The 17,287-nt window shown below is 50.8% G+C and overlaps 10 protein-coding genes across 10 annotated transcripts; 5 read left to right on the top strand and 5 right to left on the bottom strand.

Moving 5' to 3' along the window:
- Nucleotides 1-148: 148 nt before the first annotated feature.
- On the bottom strand, nucleotides 149-433 carry SMT3 (SUMO family protein SMT3; the record flags this gene model as incomplete). Its single annotated transcript, XM_002554236.1, has 1 exon — nucleotides 149-433. The coding sequence occupies one exon, from the start codon at nucleotides 431-433 to the stop codon at nucleotides 149-151; it is 285 nt and encodes a 94-aa protein (XP_002554282.1).
- A 78-nt stretch (nucleotides 434-511) lies between these two features.
- Nucleotides 512-1,129, bottom strand: KLTH0F01628g (KLTH0F01628p; the record flags this gene model as incomplete). The annotated part of the gene is made up of 1 exon (XM_002554235.1): nucleotides 512-1,129. One exon carries the CDS (start codon nucleotides 1,127-1,129, stop codon nucleotides 512-514), a length of 618 nt encoding a protein of 205 aa, XP_002554281.1.
- A 1,056-nt stretch (nucleotides 1,130-2,185) lies between these two features.
- KLTH0F01606g (amino acid permease) lies at nucleotides 2,186-4,000 on the top strand (the record flags this gene model as incomplete). Its single annotated transcript, XM_002554234.1, has 1 exon — nucleotides 2,186-4,000. One exon carries the CDS (start codon nucleotides 2,186-2,188, stop codon nucleotides 3,998-4,000), a length of 1,815 nt encoding a protein of 604 aa, XP_002554280.1.
- Nucleotides 4,001-4,803: 803 nt separating this feature from the next.
- Nucleotides 4,804-6,594, top strand: KLTH0F01584g (amino acid permease; the record flags this gene model as incomplete). Its single annotated transcript, XM_002554233.1, has 1 exon — nucleotides 4,804-6,594. The coding sequence occupies one exon, from the start codon at nucleotides 4,804-4,806 to the stop codon at nucleotides 6,592-6,594; it is 1,791 nt and encodes a 596-aa protein (XP_002554279.1).
- A 405-nt stretch (nucleotides 6,595-6,999) lies between these two features.
- KLTH0F01562g (nitroreductase family protein) lies at nucleotides 7,000-7,587 on the top strand (the record flags this gene model as incomplete). Its single annotated transcript, XM_002554232.1, has 1 exon — nucleotides 7,000-7,587. The coding sequence occupies one exon, from the start codon at nucleotides 7,000-7,002 to the stop codon at nucleotides 7,585-7,587; it is 588 nt and encodes a 195-aa protein (XP_002554278.1).
- A 119-nt stretch (nucleotides 7,588-7,706) lies between these two features.
- Nucleotides 7,707-9,464, bottom strand: FUS1 (Fus1p; the record flags this gene model as incomplete). Its single annotated transcript, XM_002554231.1, has 1 exon — nucleotides 7,707-9,464. The coding sequence occupies one exon, from the start codon at nucleotides 9,462-9,464 to the stop codon at nucleotides 7,707-7,709; it is 1,758 nt and encodes a 585-aa protein (XP_002554277.1).
- Nucleotides 9,465-10,979: 1,515 nt separating this feature from the next.
- On the top strand, nucleotides 10,980-12,935 carry KLTH0F01518g (KLTH0F01518p; the record flags this gene model as incomplete). The annotated part of the gene is made up of 1 exon (XM_002554230.1): nucleotides 10,980-12,935. One exon carries the CDS (start codon nucleotides 10,980-10,982, stop codon nucleotides 12,933-12,935), a length of 1,956 nt encoding a protein of 651 aa, XP_002554276.1.
- A 109-nt stretch (nucleotides 12,936-13,044) lies between these two features.
- Nucleotides 13,045-14,412, bottom strand: RNQ1 (prion domain-containing protein RNQ1; the record flags this gene model as incomplete). The annotated part of the gene is made up of 1 exon (XM_002554229.1): nucleotides 13,045-14,412. One exon carries the CDS (start codon nucleotides 14,410-14,412, stop codon nucleotides 13,045-13,047), a length of 1,368 nt encoding a protein of 455 aa, XP_002554275.1.
- Nucleotides 14,413-15,534: 1,122 nt separating this feature from the next.
- Nucleotides 15,535-15,771, bottom strand: KLTH0F01474g (KLTH0F01474p; the record flags this gene model as incomplete). Its single annotated transcript, XM_002554228.1, has 1 exon — nucleotides 15,535-15,771. The coding sequence occupies one exon, from the start codon at nucleotides 15,769-15,771 to the stop codon at nucleotides 15,535-15,537; it is 237 nt and encodes a 78-aa protein (XP_002554274.1).
- A 186-nt stretch (nucleotides 15,772-15,957) lies between these two features.
- Nucleotides 15,958-17,178, top strand: BIK1 (Bik1p; the record flags this gene model as incomplete). The annotated part of the gene is made up of 1 exon (XM_002554227.1): nucleotides 15,958-17,178. One exon carries the CDS (start codon nucleotides 15,958-15,960, stop codon nucleotides 17,176-17,178), a length of 1,221 nt encoding a protein of 406 aa, XP_002554273.1.
- Between the last annotated feature and the right edge of the window lie 109 nt (nucleotides 17,179-17,287).

Genomic DNA, 17,287 nt, shown 5'->3' with positions numbered 1-17,287 from the left:
ACGTGACCTCTTGACGCATCGAGTTCGCAAAAGTAGCCGAGTATGTGGTCGATTCATGGAGGCGCCGATGCGCCGAGCGCCTCCGGTGCGCTATATAGGGCTGTTAATATAGAGTACAAAAGGGGTTTTGCGTTGTTAGCAGGGATACCTATAGCGCCCCGCCAATCTGCTCCCTGTGGGCCTCGATGATGTCGTTGTCCTCCATATCAAGGTCCTCGGGTGTCTGGTCAGCTTGGATTCTCACACCGTCGTAAAGAAACCGCAGCGAGTCCATCTCTTTTCCCTGTCTCTTGGCAAACGCCTCCATTAGACGCCTCAGGGGGGTGGTTCTCTTGATTTTGAAGAAAATTTCCGAAGAGCCGTCGGAGACCTTCAAGTTGATGTGGGTCTCTGGCTTGATATCTGGCTTGGATTCCTGTTGTGGTTCAGACATGTCGGGGGCTTGAGTTCCTTGGCGCGTGTGATGCGAGTGTGAACGTGTGAAGCAAGTGCTTCTTCAGCGCAAATGGTGTTATTTTGCCACCAAAGGGAAAAATGAATAGATGATGTCTTGGAGCGTGATGTGCGCATGTACGGCAAAGTTCTCCGGCCCGGGCGTGACGGACACAGAGAGCGATGAATGCGAGGGCCAGAGAGCCAACTTAAAAGCTAGAGGAACACGAGTGTGCAAGGACAGGAGCCGCCGACCAGCCCGGCAATGGCGACCGAAAGCGAGTGTTGTGGAACACCCACACATAACTACATACGATAGGCCAGAACACAGAACCTGAGCGCTTATGGTAATCGAAGCAGTGACACGCGCCCGCGAACGCGGACTCTCGTATCCAATAGTCTGCGTAAGCACAGCGCCCAAGCGAGTTGATGCGCGGCGCGTAGAATTGCCAAAAACTCGCACATCTGAGCACCATTCACGTGACGTAACCGCTGAGATCATCGTCGTGCCGAGTGTCTGCGTACGAACCATGGTTTGAAGGGGATTGAGAGGCTGCGTGCCTTGCCGATCTGCAGTTATGCAGAAAACATAGAAAAGCAGCCTTCCGCACAACTCGAAGATCAGTGCTCTGAGAAGGACCGGATAAACCCCCTTCCGCGTGATTACTTCGAGGCGCGACTCTTCAGGACCGCGCATCTCTCGCAAAAGGCGCAAGCACAGTTCGCGTCAAGTAAGCCAAGGCGCTGATCTAAAAATCTACGACTTGAGGCACTACGTTATCGATAGTAGGCAAGCTGCAATGCAATGGCAGAGGCCCGAAGACGAGTTAAGCGGCTGGAAATCCTCGGCTCGCGCCCATTTTGCAAATGTACCATGATCGTAACGCCGCCTTCCTGTCTCTCGAAAGGTGCCTTGATCTACGGCACGTGGCCACGCATTCAGGGTTGAGTGCGAGCCCAGCAAGGTGAGGCAAATGTAGTCGCTAAATACGATAAATCACGTGACGGACTAGTTTTGCAGAAGCGTCGCATTGAACCGACAGGCGACGTCGTAGCCCGGCATAGTTTTTTTTAGCTATCAAAAACACGCGCGGGAAACCAGATGCGCCCGTTGCTGTGGTTGAGCCGGGACAAAAATCTGAAGCGACATTGGGGTATTCTCCGGCTTCGGCGCAGCGGCTTCTTTTCTCAACTTTCAATCTAAAAAGGCGCACAGTGGCTGACTAGAGCCCCTGCCGCTGTTTCTGCCTGGTCTCTGCATACGAGCACATCACTTGCTTTTCACGGTAGCCGCCAGGCACGTCTAATGGTCATAATATACGGATGGTGGCTCGCGGCTCAATGTGCGCCCTCTGTGGCTCACGGCTCACGTCCCACGGCCCCAGGTTTGCGGCTCCGGCGGCAGCCGTTTCGTGCTCCCGCTTAAAATTCACAGCAAAATACTGCCGTCCACGGCACACTTTAGAGAACGGCTCAGGTTTCTTTCCAGCTTTCGCCGCAGCAACCATCGCTCTAGGTATGTATCCCTAGAAGTGGCGCTTTTGGTACGTTTGGCGAAACTTGATTTGTGAGTACCGGTGCAGCTCGTCAGATATCTCCATGAGAATCCGCTTTGGGTTCCGGCGAGGACGGAAGTTTCTTGGCGCAACTATGTATTTGAGTATTTATAGCGGAGCAGACTGCCGACGAACGGCATTTTAGGGCGCCAAGCCAAGCATACAATACTGAGAGACCGACGTCAAACCCTTCCACGATGAAAGGGTTTGAAATGAAAAACATAAAGTCGCCAGAAGACGGTGTGGTGGAGTCGTTTGACAGCGTAGAAGTCGTCAAGGAAACCTCGCCACGCAGTGAGGGCTCCAGAGATGGGCTCTTCCACCGGTTCGTTGATTCGTTCAAGAGACCCGAGGAGGAATACAACGGGGGAGACGGAATACACAGCACACACGAGCGCGTTTCTGGCGAGGACTTCGAAAGGCTCGCGCCCGATGACTCCAGCAAACACAAGACTCTGAAGCAGAATATCAAGCCCCGTCACGTTCTGATGATTTCGCTGGCGACAGGAATCGGTACGGGTATGCTTGTCGGAAACGGTAAGTCTCTGCACAACGGTGGGCCTGCGTCGCTACTGATCGGGTACGCCATAGTTTCCACCATGTTGTACTGTGTGATCCAGAGCGCTTCGGAGCTCGCAATCATCTACACCTCGCTTTCGGGCGGGTTCAACGCTTACCCAGCGCTGCTGGTAGACAAGGCTTTTGCGTTCTCCGTATCGTGGGTTTACTGTCTGCAATGGCTGTGTATCTTGCCTTTGGAGCTGGTCACTGCCTCAATGACCATCAAATACTGGAACGATAGCATTAACCCAGACGCCTTTGTGGTTATCTTTTACGTTGTGCTTATTGTCATCAACTTCATAGGAGCAGCGGGTTACGCGGAGGCCGAGTTTTTCTTCAACACATGCAAAGTGCTCATGTTGATCGGGTTCTTTATTCTTGGCATTATCGTGAATTGCGGCGGTGCCGGAAACGATGGGTACCTAGGCTCCGTATATTGGCATGATCCGGGGGCGTTCCGTGGTAACAATGGCATCAACCGGTTCAAAGGTCTAGTTGCGGTCCTAGTGAACGCAGCGTTCGCTTATGGTGGTGCCGAGTTTTCCGTGTTGACAGCCGCTGAGCAGCAGAACCCACAAAAATCCATCCGCAGCGCGTCTAAGAAGCTAGTGTATCGTATCATAGGCATTTACTTGATGACCGCAGCATTGTTGGGATTCCTTGTCCCATACAACTCACCAGAACTATTAGGGTCAGGCAGTGCAGCGACTCACGCGTCCCCATTCGTCATCGCAATTGCGTCACATGGTGTTAAGGTTGTGCCACATATCATCAACGCAGTCATCTTGCTTTCTGTGTTGTCAGTTGCGAACTCCGCTCTGTACTCATCTTCAAGAATTCTTTTGTCTCTTTCCGAACAAGGATTTGCTCCCAAGCTGTTCAACTATGTCGACAGACGCGGCAGACCTGTCAGGTGTCTCCTGGTAAGCTGTGTCTTTGGGCTGCTTTGTTTCGTGGCGGCGTCGCCAAAAGAGGAAACCGTTTTCACGTGGCTGTTGGCTATCTCCGGTCTCAGCGAACTGTTTACCTGGTTTTCTATTAGCTTGTCGCACGTCAGGTTTAGACGTTCGATGATCGTGCAAGGACGGTCGCTCGACGAGCTTGGTTACCAATCGTGGACTGGTGTATGGGGCGCATACTACGCCATGATCATGATTTTATTGATCCTCATTGGCCAATTTTGGGTAGCGATTTCACCCGTAGGTTCCAACAAGCTAGATGCGAACAACTTTTTCGAAAACTACTTGGCCATGCCAATCCTCATTGGGCTTTACCTGGGCTACAAGCTTTGGTATCGTGACTGGAGGGTAATCATCCCCGCCAATGAGGTGGACCTTGTTTCGCATCGTAAAATTTTCGACGCTGAAATCATGCAGAGCGAGCAGCTGGAAGAAAAGGAGCAACTGCGCCATGCATCTTGGACAAAACGCGCAGCTGAGTTCTGGTGCTGACTTTTACGTAACTTCATAAATCAAGAGAAACGAACAAATTATCTGTCCTAGCCTGCTTCGGGAAGCTTGAACGCTGTAGAGTGCGTCAATCCCCCGCGGCAGCGCGTCTTACCACAGTGCCAACGGCCGTGAAACAAAGCCTTGATTCCTGTCATGGAAGCATTCTTTTTTTTCTTCTTCCCCTTCGGTGCATACATGATTATTCCGAGTTCAAAAGGCTCCGACCACGTGATAGAGCGCCGTAAGGCGTTAACGGCAACTCGAGCCCCAAAATTGCTTTTTCTGATGTGTGCTTCTGTCACCATGCAGAAAAGTCAAATTTACGGCATCGCAGCGCCTTGAGCCGCAGGACGCCTGCGCTGAAGCCTAGCCTGCGATGCCGTAGAAGTTCTTACGCGGCATACATTCGACGAAGAAGAAGTAGGCGTTTCTTGTAGGCGATACTGGGGCCACTTGCTCTATGGGCGCAGGAACCAATCACTAATCATAGGGCATCATGATAGCAGGGCCCTGACGCACCGGTAGGCGCGATATGGTGGCGCGTTGTTAGGCGCTGAATAGGACTTTTTTGTGCGATCTTACATGACCACGGCGGAGCACAGAGAGTAAATTTAAAGGAAGGCAGCAGAGAGGCAGGAAATCTTCGGCAGAAAGTGGAGAAGATACAAAAGAGAAAAATTTGTCTAAGCGCATTCATCTTATTTTCTCGAGGATCGGACTAAAAGGCTGTCAGTACCTGCATCAAATTCGTTTCCTCTTGTCTACACATAGGCAAGTGCTTAACACAAAAAAAACGTTCACCAATGTCCAAACAGCCCGCTGATTCTGCCGGGATTGGGTTGCAGGACCTCAAGTCCAACACTGGGTCTGAGAGCATCGAGAAGGTATCACTTCCAGCCAGTGACTATCAATACCACGATGGCCAAGTGCTGAGTAGGTTTCAACGCCTGACTAACTCCTTCAAACGCGCAGGAGAGCACGGTCGCGGTGGTGATGTGGACGCTGAGGGCCAACCGGTGGCGCCTCGCGAAACCAAACTCAAACAGACCATCAGCTCGAGGCATCTGTTCATGATCTCGCTCGGTACAGGTATTGGTACTGGTATGCTGGTTGGTAACGGTAAGGCACTACACAATGGTGGCCCTGCGGGTCTCGCAATCGGATACGCTATCATGGGTAGCTGTATCTACTGCATCATCCAAGCAGCCGGTGAAATGGCTGTCAGCTATAGCTCCCTATCAGGTAATTTCAATGCCTATCCTTCGATGTTAATAGATCCTGCGTTGGGCTTTTCCGTTGCATGGGTGTACTGTCTGCAGTGGTTGTGTGTCCTTCCTCTAGAACTTGTTACGGCTACAATTACCATCAAGTACTGGACCACGGCTGTTAACCCAGACGTATTTGTGGTAATATTCTATGTTCTGACTGTTTTGGTAAACCTCTTCGGCGCACGCGGCTACGCCGAAGCTGAATTTTTCTTCAACACCTGCAAAGTTCTCATGATTACCGGTTTCTTCATCTTGGGTATCATTGTCAACTGCGGTGGAGCGGGCAACGACGGGTACCTCGGGGGCAAGTACTGGCACGACCCTGGCGCTCTTTATGGTACCAAACCCATTCATCACTTTAAGGGCATCATCGCCACCATGGTCACTGCTGCGTTCGCTTTCGGTGCTACTGAGTTCATTGCATTAACCGCTGCCGAACAAGCCAACCCAAGACGCGCTATTCCTTCCGCTGCGAAGAAAATTGTCTACAGAGTTCTACTTATTTTCCTAGCGCCTATCATTCTTCTTGGCTTTTTGGTGCCTTACAACTCCGATGAGCTGATGGGCTCCGGCGGGAGTGCTACACATGCATCGCCTTACGTTATCGCGATTGCTTCTCACGGAGTTAAAGTGGTTCCCCACTTCATTAACGCTGTCATTTTACTCTCTGTTCTCTCTGTGGGAAACTCTGCATTTTACTCGAGCTCCCGTCTGCTGTTGTCGCTTTCAGAACAACATTATGCACCATCGTGGCTCAATTACATTGACCGTGAGGGTAGACCCATCAGAGCCATGTTAGTTTCATGTATTTTCGGATTGATCGCCTTCGTGGCAGCATCTCCTAAAGAAGAGACTGTGTTTACATGGCTGTTGGCCATTTCTGGTCTCTCTCAGCTTTTCACATGGATATGCATCTGCGTCTCGCATATCCGGTTTAGAAAGGCCCTTGTTGTTCAGGGCAAATCTTTGGGCGAATTGGGTTACAAATCTCAGACCGGAGTTGTTGGCTCTTACTACGCTACCGTTATTATGGCATGTGTTCTAACCGGCCAGTTCTGGGTTGCCATTGCCCCTGTCGGAACTGACAAGTTGGATGCCAACAACTTTTTCGAGAATTACTTAGCTATGCCAATTCTCATTGCACTCTATTTTGGGTACAGGGTCTGGAAACGTGACTGGAAGTTATACATTCCGCTCGAGCAGATCGATCTGGTTTCTCATAGAAAAGTGTTCGACGAAGACCTTCTCAAGCAGGAGGACGCCGAATACGAGGAATCGATAAGAAACTCCGGCTGGCTAAGTAGAGTGGCGCACTTTTGGTGTTAGACGCTTCGCAGGAAATGGCAGGCACTGGACTTTTAAGACTACGATAATTTACGCAAATAAAGCATAGTGTGAAACTCAGGTTTTACACATCTCCATTCAAAGTTTACTTGTTGCATTTAGGATAAATAATGTATTCAATGCACTCTTTTTAATGAACTCTTATTATTTATATCAATTTTGATATGGCACCCAACGCTGTGGTTCGGTAGATTTCAAATAATGCACATTACATAATCATTAGTAAAGGACTACACGAATGAATAATAAGCACATTGTCTCAGATTACAAATGACTAGAGGCGTGGCTTTCTGCGAACATATATAAGCCGCGGAATCTGCTTGGGCTCGAGCAGGTTTTAGGTTTAGGTTCCTTCTAAATAGAGCAGAAACTCAATATTCTTTTTCAATGTCCCCCGCTGCTGCCCCTTTCTTGGAAGCCTTAGTCGCACGTCGTACCATCTACGCTCTAAAGCCAGAGCTGCCCTCTGGTGTTGAACTGAAGGACGTCAAAGATATAGTTCAGACTATCATTAAACACACCCCAACAAGTTTCAACACTCAAGGGAACCGCGCAGTTATCTTGACGGGAGAAAGCCACAGGAAAGTGTGGGACCACGTCTACAACTCAATTCCCATTGAAAACTTCAAAAAGAGGCCACTTTCCGCTAGAGATGAAGCGTTCGGCACGGTCGTATTCATGGTGAACAACCAGCAGACAAAGGAGATGCAACAAAATTTCCCGGCGTGGGCCGATCTTTTTCCTGAGTTTGTTGCACACTCTTCGGGATCTGCCCAAATTTCGGCCTGGACTGCCCTGGAGAAAATTGGTCTCGGGGCTCACCTGCAGCACTTCAACGAGCTCGTGGCTTCCGCGTTACCTGAAGACGCTATAAAGGAAGAATGGGTTGTCCAAGGCCAGTTGGTGTTCGGATTACCTGACGCTCCCGCTGGAGAGAAGACCTTCATTGAAAATGAGGTCAAGGTGTTTGAGTAGATTTGAGGCTCAAACCGGTTCCCCTAGCCTAAAGCGCACCTTGGCAGCGGCAATATTGAACCTTGGCTAGAATCGGATATAAGCGCGCCACGAGGATTGTATAAACCGAATTGATATATTTAGCTTGTAACTTTGTTCAAACACACGCCTGGGATAATGCCGCGAGATTCATTGAGATAGAACTCGCCGCCTATTTCTTGTTGGTCTGAGCTAGCCTCACATAAAGGATTGCCTGAGGAGTCACATTTCTCCACAAGGCACCAACCGTCAGTGTGCTTGGCCAATAACTTTACGTGCTCGCCGACTTGAACTGTGATTTCGTCCATCAATCTTGGCGAATAGTTGCGTATTACAATGTAGACTTCATCCTGAGCCAGTCCATCCGAAGCTCCCGCCAATGGCTTGTGCATAAAAGCGTGTTTCAATAGCGATCCCGACTTCTTGCCAGACAGCAATGGTTTAGGAGTCAACGGTAGCGGTTTTCGGGCAATTTGGTCAAGGTGTATTCTCAGCTTTTTGTTGTTGCGTCTCTTTTTCCTATCATTCGGAGGAGCGGAGCTCTTGTAAGTGCATGCATTTTTGACGCGGGAAGAATCCAAGAAAGAAGAGCTTTCTGAGTTGGTCTTGCGAATGAACTGAGGCTTTATGTCTACTTCAGCTGCCGAAGGTTGCGGATGGGGTCCGGCGGGCGACCTTTGAGCAGAGCTGACAGCCCTTATATTAGTGAGACCTGTGGGCTTCTTTCTCTCGGTGTATTTCAGGGATGAGCTGCGGTATACCAGCGGATCCAATTGGCTACTGGCATAGGAGGTTTTACTCTCAGACAGCCGGTCGGTGTCACTGAGAATTGGCGAAGTTTCATCCGGGTATGGACTCTGGATTTTGTTCTTAGAGACCCTCGATAAAATATTTAGCTCTTTGAGCTTAACATTTGACGACTTTAAAGGCTGCTTAACTTGGTCTTGAAGATACAGCGACTTGGTGAGGAACCATCGGGAGAGCGGTGACTCATACGTCCACTTGCCACCATTTGGCAACTGATGACTGTTATCAAACGGATTGTCGCTCGCAGCGGAAGTGGTCTCTAGCGTCGATTGGATAGACTTTAGGCCTGGCGGTTTGGTGTACAAAAAGGCTTCGATTCGATGTGAGCTGGAGCTACGGTTGAAGGGAAGCGCGACCTTCTGGGGAGTTTGCACGTGCTCGCTGTATGACGGCAAGGCGCCAGGGCTAGTGGCCTGGGGGTTAACAGTTGATATCTTATACTTGATGGTAGCGCCGGCGTTGCTGTGAAATGAGTGAGAATGGGTACTCTCTTTAGGCGCCAGGCAGCGATCGACAAAGCGTTTCCAAGGCGTTTGGTGATTGCTAGCGACATCGGCGGGGGACTTCGCGAACGGGTCCTGCGGCGGCCGTACCGCGCTGCGTCTCCTCAGCCAGAGCAGCGCGAAGATGAGAAAAAAAGCGAGGCAGAATATCCCCAAGGGCAGGCCGATAGAAAGCGCGATGGTCGCAGACGAAGCATTTTGGCCCGCAGATATCTTATCCACGATCTCAGAGCTCGCGGGGCTCACTGAAGCGGATTGCACCAGCGTGGTGGACGAAGAGGCTGACTGCATAAGCTGCAGAAGCGTTTGCGTCGAGCGCGTCTGTTGGGAGGTTCGGGAGGTTCGGGAGGCGCTGGAATCGGAGGTCGCGCTCTGATAGCGGTTCAAAATAGAAAGGGTGCGCACGGAGGCCGTGGACGACGAAAAAGGCTTAGTTTGCCCTGGCAACACGTATACTTCGACGTAGACACTTTCTACCACCGTGCCCTTGACGGACGGCTGTAACAGCAGTGTTTGGCTGGCGGTTGAGGACGTGGCGCTTGCAGGCATATGTGTGAGCTGGACAGTGAAGAGTGGGCGAGAGACCCCTCGAGGAGGGGGCCTTGCGATGCTCCTGAGGCATGCTTTTAAATGCCACAGGGACCAGCCCGCGAGCCTCCAGGGCTCCAGCTGAACGGCGCTGTCCTGGTGCCTTCTATCTGAAACGCGTCGCGCTGCCGGAGATGTGTATCAGAACGGTTTCAGAGCCCTGGCGCGATGAGCCGTTGAACGTGAGAGAAAGCGCGCCGTTGAATATGATAGTGTAATTCTCCGTTTATAGCGATGAGAACAATAGCCCTGAGCACGTGATCATAATCACTGGCCACGAGAAAATACCGCGTGACACACCTCGCGCAAGAGACCCCCCAGTAACCAGCGGGTGCCAAGCGCCAAAGGCCGCGAATGTTTAGCTTTTCCCACACACACCCATAACACACGCGCAGTTTGCACCCCACGCGCTGCTCCAGAATGCAGGGCCTAGAATTCACAAAAACGTTGTCCGCAGCCACAACGCGTTTGGTCAAGGCCGCACCAGGCTATTTACCGCCGTTGCGCCCAGATTTATTGCTCCCGAGGCAGCGTCCAACGTGTTTGCACCCCGGCTTTATCCCGCTTGCTCGTATTTCGTCACCTTTCATCGCGCGTAAGTCTCCGCGCTTGTCTTTCTCATCCCCCGCGTTTTCCCGCCAGCCGTTAGGAGCTCCGCTTTTCTATTGCCGAGAACTTATGGCATTGTTTACAATGCGGTTGCTGCGGGTGCAGCTTCCAGGCCTTCCGCGGCTTTGTTGGGCTCCTCAATGGTGTAATTACGCGCTTTACTGCTTCTGTGACACTGCTGTTGCTGTTTACTATTAAAGCTCTCAGGGAAGCCGTTCCTTTCTTACTGAGCGATCCGCGTTGTGTTTCCGCAGCAACACAATCGCTTAATTCCTCGGCTGGCTTAAGTCCTTGTCATGAGATTTACCCTTGTCTTTTTGGCGTTGTTTATACGGCTGGAGCTGGGCCGTTGAAGATCCGCGAAAACAAGCTAAATTTTTGTATTAAACGTGCGCTTATGCACATGCAGACATCTCATAAGCATGCAGGAGCCGCAGCGACATGCATGAAGCTGCATCTGATTACATGGGAATAATGCAGTATAGGATACTGGGCACGGGTGGCGCGAGCTTTCTGAGCCGGGAGATTTTCGCTTTGTTGTAATGCAATGTTGGATAATATAAACTACAGGGTGCGTTACCGAGGCGGATCAATAAGCAGGCTTATCAAAGCCCAGCACATCTACGAGCGAGAATCTTAAGTTTTGTTGTGGGTGAATCCAACGAGGATCTGCAAACGGGCGTGGCCATGTTTGCGCTAAATTGAATTGGGAAAAGTCACTGGACTGGGACCAGCAGGAAGACGCCAACCAAGTATATAAGATAGAGCGGGTACGCGGTGAAAAGACGTGTCGTTCGAGGGAATTGAAAGACCAGAGTTCGAGAACAGCAACAGTTCGACAAGCTCTTTGTACCAGCAGATCAAAACATGAAGTATTCGTCGATCGCAGGCCTCTGTATGGCCGTTGCTGCGGTATCCGCGCAGACCACCACAACAGACGATTTCACTGCTACCGCTATAGACCTGACGCTCACCAAGCCCGGCGCGACGGGTTCGTCCGGTGTGACATCTGCCCCAAGCTCATCGGCGACTGGTTCGTCGGCGGCTCCATCTGGCTCCTCTGTTGCACCATCCGGTTCTTCTAGCGTTCCATCTGGTTCTTCTGCAGCTCCATCTGGTTCATCTGCCGCTCCATCTGGTTCTTCCGGTGTTCCATCTGGTTCTTCTGCAGCTCCATCCGGATCTTCTGCTGCCCCATCTGGTTCGTCGGCGGCTCCATCTGGCTCCTCTGTTGCACCATCCGGTTCTTCTAGCGTTCCATCTGGTTCTTCCGGTGTTCCATCTGGTTCATCTGCCGCTCCATCCGGCTCTTCTGCAGCTCCATCCGGCTCTTCTGCTGCCCCATCTGGTTCGTCGGCGGCTCCATCCGGTTCTTCTAGCGTTCCATCTGGTTCTTCTGCAGCTCCATCCGGCTCTTCTGCTGCCCCATCTGGTTCGTCGGCGGCTCCATCCGGTTCTTCTAGCGTTCCATCTGGTTCTTCTGCAGCTCCATCTGGTTCTTCTGCCGCTCCATCTGGTTCTTCTGGTGTTCCATCTGGTTCTTCTGCTGCCCCATCTGGTTCATCTGCCGCTCCATCCGGCTCTTCTGCAGCTCCATCCGGCACTTCAAGCGTCGCCCCAAGTTCTTCAGCTATTTCATCTGGTTCCTCAAGCGTCCCATCCGGAAGCATCATCACATCTGGTTCATCTAGCGCACCTGTTTCCAGCTCTGTCCCTTCGTCCTCTTTCTCATTGTCCTCTAGTGCTCCAAACTCGGTCTGGTACTCTAACACTTCCAGCACATACCCATCTACTACCGGCGGATTGACTAGCTTGCCAATCACATCTGACTCTAGTTCTTCGCCAAGTAGTTCTGAGTCGAGCACTACCGACTCTAGTTCTTCTGATGCTATTTCGACCGTGGCCAGCTCTTCAGACGTCAGCTCTTCTCTTGCCAGCTCAAGTGCTGTCAGCTCAGTTGTGGTCAGCTCCTCCGATGTCAGCTCTTCTGCTCCAAGCTCCTCAGTTGCTAGTTCTTCTGCTCCAAGCTCTTCAGTTGCTAGTTCTTCTGCTCCAAGCTCCTCAGTCGCCAGCTCTTCGGATACCAGCTCCATTCTAGCCAGCTCAAGTGCTGCAAGCTCTGTTGCCGTCAGCTCTTCTGCTGCAAGCTCTTCTGCCCCAAGCTCTTCTGCTGCCACTTCATCTAGTGCCACCTCTTCGAGCTCGCTCCTAGCTGCTTCTGCTTCCAACGCTGCCATGACCACGATTACTGGTTCTTCTGTCACTAGCAGCTCCGTTGCATCAAGCACCACTGCTAGCGCTACCACCACGCTAGACGCTGCTACCGCTAGCGCCATCCTAAGCGAGCACAACGCCAAGAGAAGCCTCCACTCCAACACACCTGACCTAACCTGGGATGACAGCTTATCCGCATGGGCCTATGCCTACGCTGAGTCTCTTTCGGGCACCAGCTACGACCCATGCTCTGGCAACCTAGTCCACTCCTCAACCAGAAACAATCAGGGTGAAAACATCGGCTTCGGTACTGTTTCAGACCCAAACACCTTGGTTGACTACTGGTATGATGAAATCCAATACTACGACTACGACAACGTTACTGGCATCACGCACGATGGCCAGGAAGTTGGTCACTTCACTCAGTTAGTTTGGGCATCCACCACTAAGGTTGGTTGTGCTGTTATTCAGTGTGACACCATGGCCAAATATGGCCAAAACTCCCAATACCTGCTTTGTGAATACACTCCAGCAGGCAATATCTACAACGGCACTCCTGGCCAGGACGAGTTCTCGTTCTTCAAGGAGAACGTTCAGAGATTGAAGTGAGAACAATAACTCAGACTGTATATAATCTATAGTCAATTGCTATTTAGACACATCGGATGTAACAATACCAGGGATTCAATATTAATTGTACGGACGAATATTTGTTCTATTAATTTCTGCCGTTACCAGGGACGAAGTTACCAGCAAAACTAAAACCTTGGCCAGATGACTCTTGGTTCTGGTTGTCCGAAGGACGTTGGTACCCTTGACCTGAGCCCGATTGTTGGCCCTGGTAGTACTCACTTGCCTGACCGCCTCTGCGTCCCTCAAAACCAGATTCACTGAAGTTGTTCTGTTGACCGTACCCACCCTGGCCGTAGTTTCCTTGAGAGCCAAAGTTGTCTTGATTCTCAAAACGGCCTTGCTGTTCGTGACGGCCAGTTTGGCCATAGCCGCCGCCTTGACCAAAGTTTTCGTGCGAACCACTGTTGCCTTGTCTGCCACCGAAGTTCCCGCCCTGTGAGCCAAAGCCACCTGGTGGACCGTGGTTACCTTGAGGGCGGTGCCCACCTGGTGGACCATAGTTGCCCTGCTCTCCGTAATTACCGTACTGTCCCTGCTGTTGTCCCTGAGAGCCAGAGTTGTACATTTGGCCGTAACTGCCCTGTTGAGGGTTGCCGTACTGTTGAGGTGGTGGGACTTGGTTGCCGTGGTTGGACTGCTTGCCACCCCCTAAAAACGAGCTAGTCATGGAAGCGAGACTCCCAAAAGAGCCTGACTGCTGTTGCTGCTGTGGAGGAGGGGGAGGTGGTGTATTGTTTTGCTGAGAGCTGTGCTTTCCTCCAAACAGTTTGCCAGCCAAAGAAGACAGCCCAGAGCCGCTACCAGACTGGTTTCCCCCGTTGTTGTAGCCGTAGTTGTTCTGGGGGTTGCCATAGTTGTTGTTACCGTAGTTGTTGTTACCGTAATTTTGAGTGTTTTGCTTGCCGCTGCCGGTGAACATCGAGGCAACAGAGCCCAAGTTGAAAGAGCCTGAATTCTTGTTGGAAGAGCCCAAGATCGTGCTGAGCAGGGCCAGCTTGCTCAATTGGGATTGGGAACCGCCATAGCCGCTGTTTCCCTGGCCACCCATGAAAGCACTCATCAGCGATCCACCGATACCACGGGTGCCGCTCTCGTCACCGTTGTTCACCACATGCTGGCCAATTTTATTGATCGTCTCTTCAATGTACGATTGCTGGTTTGGAGAAGGGTCTTGCTTTGTAGCGGTAGTTAGCGATTCGACAGCCTCTTGATGTCTGCCTTGCTCGAAGAGCTGCTGCGCTTGATTGATAAGTTGATCGACGTTCATCCTGTAGTTCTGCTTTGCTTGATCTGTGTCGGAACTCCAGGTGTTGAACCTTAATTGCAAACGAGTGCATTCCAATTTTTCAAACCTTTCCCTGAAAAGATGCCAGCTGGAAAAATATGTCAGGGACGCCGGTTTAGGCCACATGGACAGCAGCGAGTGAAGCACGTGACAAGCATAGTTTGGCATTAACACCACAAGCTCCGGACATCACTGCTCGGAGCCAACCCCTTCGAGGTGAGTCAAGTAGCTGGCGTTAGTGTAGCTTTCCTAATTCGTCAAGGATATATATAGCGGCCTGCGCTGTGAAATGTGATAGTTCCAAGGAATTCGCAGCCGCATGACGAGAGTGGAAAGAACTTTCGCGCTTTTAGGTCTTTTGCAAGGCCGCATTTGGTGATTCGTTTCCAGAAGGGCATTTCAATAGGTTAAATGCGCTTCACATGGGTGTTTAGCTTGTAAAGGCTGATAAGTTTTCGGAAAGAATAGTCTGCTTATGATCCAAGTGCGCGCGATACAGTGAGAGTGACGTTGTGAGGGTTTGGCATTGCGAGGATTTAGCCCCGCTAACGCGTGAAGAGAGGCTGTTGAACCAATGACCTTGGGTTTTGCTTTGTGATTGAGCGACAGTATTGACTGTTCTTCAAAGATGGTAGAAGGCGAACAGAGATGAAGCATTGCCAGCTGTAAAAAGACAGCACAGGAGTTGACATTATTGTGTAATTGATTTATTCAGCGACAAATCGCTCTTGTCCGTAATTAATCCGCGGACCGTAACCAAGTCGTGTTGCCTCCCGAGAAAAAGGTGCCGAAAGGGTCTTATGTGAACGAATCACCTTCTAGGGGTTCAAGCTCAAGAGAAAATCGCAGAGCCGGCCCTTTTTCATTTGGCTAAGAGAAACGTCGCTTCCAGTAAAAACGAATTACGACTCCGAAAGGCCGCCAAGTTAGTTTCGCATCAAGTTGACGCCTCGCAGCACCGTCACAGCGTAGTACCCCAGGCCATAAGCACCTCTATCTTTATGAACAATATTGCTTTAGGTCGCTGCTGGCCAATTGATCTCTCAGAATGAGTATCAGCTACGAAGCGGATAAGAAACACTCATCCTAGTTTGAATATCCTCTTCCCATCATGTTGTGGCCATAGACAGCAAAACGTCCCCCTTAATCATTACTCTCAGATTCGAAGCATAATACCTACCCAGCTTCGCTGTTTCAAAGTTTGCGGGCCTTGTTCGCAGCTTGCAACTTTTGTGTCAAGTGCGCGGCATGGCTGAGGGAAAGCCAAAATAACTAGAAAAGTTCGGTCCGTTAGTCTGCTGGCTTTTTCGAATGGCAGGATCTCTCACAATGCTTTTTCTGCACTGCTTTTGGGCCATTAGAATTGCCGCGCACTGCAAGTACAAGGGCAACTGAGTCGTTAGAGATATAAAAGCCCTTGCGGGCCTGGAAACCAAAATTCCCGCTGTAGTCCCGATAGAACTCTGAAAGAGCTTCACAAGCATTAAGAGTGTCACTCAAAGATACACAAATGACAGGACTGTCCATCGGCGAGCACTTGTCAGCATTAACCGCCGAAGGTTACCTATGGCACGTCTCACGATTTTCAGAGATCAGTTGAATACCTGTGTACTCAAGTAGTAGCAGACAACACACATAGCGATGTCCCTCTTCTTGGGTTCCTGTAGACCTCAGAGAGCGCAACTTGGATTAACGCACAGCACCAACAGCTGAATGGAGAACTACGAGAAGAAGATTGGATCTTTCATCCAGATACCCAACGTTGGACGAGGCCAATTGAAGTATGTGGGAGCGGTCGAAGGCAAGCCAGGAATCTTTGTAGGAGTGGATCTGTTAGCTAATATCGGCAAGAATGACGGCACTTTCAGAGGCAAACGCTACTTCGACACCGAATATACGCAAAGTGGCCTTTTCATTCAGCTTCAGAAGGTTGCCAGCTTGATCGACTTAGCAACAGGCAGCGCTTCTCGAAGAGAAACACTTGGAGACGCACATGGTGGAAGCCGTCGGTCGGCGTCGCTGACAGACCCCAGGTCCCCCACGCCCATTCGGGCAAATTCGCGACAGAGCTCTGCGGTGTTTTCTGATACAATGGACATCGACCACGAAGACCGCCGCGTTTTGAGCGCGCCCGGTCGGGACCTGGAGCTGAAAATCCAGCAGCAGAATCAAGAGCTCAGCCAGTATAAAAAGGTTCTAAGCGAGCAGCGAATCGTGTTGGAAGAGATTCAGCCAGCCATTGATGACTACGAAGAAAAGCTGCAGCAGATGGAAGCCCAAGTTTCGAGCTTAGAGGCACAGTTGTCGAAAGAACGTGAGACCCAGCGTAGACAAAAGCAGTACTTTGAGACGGAACATGAACAGCTGCTGTCTGTTGTGGAAGAACTCCATACAGAGATTCGCGAGAATGAGAAGCGAATGCTCAATGCCGCACAGCCATCACAGCCGTCAGACTTGAGCGAACTGACGGCAGAAAACGAGGCACTACGGAATGAGCTTGAGGATTTGAAAGCCCAGCAAGCAGCAAGCGCTGTAACTGCCAAAAAGTGGGAAAAAGAGCGCGAGCAGCTGAAGCTGCAGATCGATTCATTAAGCTCGGAGTACCAATATGTGAACAAAGAATTACGTGATGCCCATGAAAAGCTTAAAGTGAGCCAGGAAAGTCAGTCCGACTTGTCAGAGATCGAGCAGCTTAAGCTGCAGCTTGAGGCTGCGAATGCTAAAATCCAGGAGCTAGAGCAAGGGTCTCCCAGGCCAACCACGCCTGCACTCACTACCGGTTCTGACCCTATAGAGCGTGAATCAGAGAGTCTGCCTCTTTACATACCCAAGAAAGCAGATCGAGCTGCAGGCAGGCCCAAATGGTGCGCATTGTGCGAGAGAGATGGTCATAATAGCGTTGACTGTCCATACGAGAATGATCAGCTCTTTTAACGAGCTGAATTGTACGTCACGTGATGTTAGTAGACTCGGCCCTGTTCTTTTTTTTTCATGAACTGAGTCTCATGACAACCTTCCTCAAGGTCTAGGAATGACTCAATCA

The sequence above is a fragment of the Lachancea thermotolerans genome (assembly GCF_000142805.1).
Source record: "Lachancea thermotolerans CBS 6340 chromosome F complete sequence".
Lineage (NCBI taxonomy): Eukaryota > Fungi > Ascomycota > Saccharomycetes > Saccharomycetales > Saccharomycetaceae > Lachancea > Lachancea thermotolerans.
This window is presented reverse-complemented; position numbering and strand designations above follow the sequence as displayed.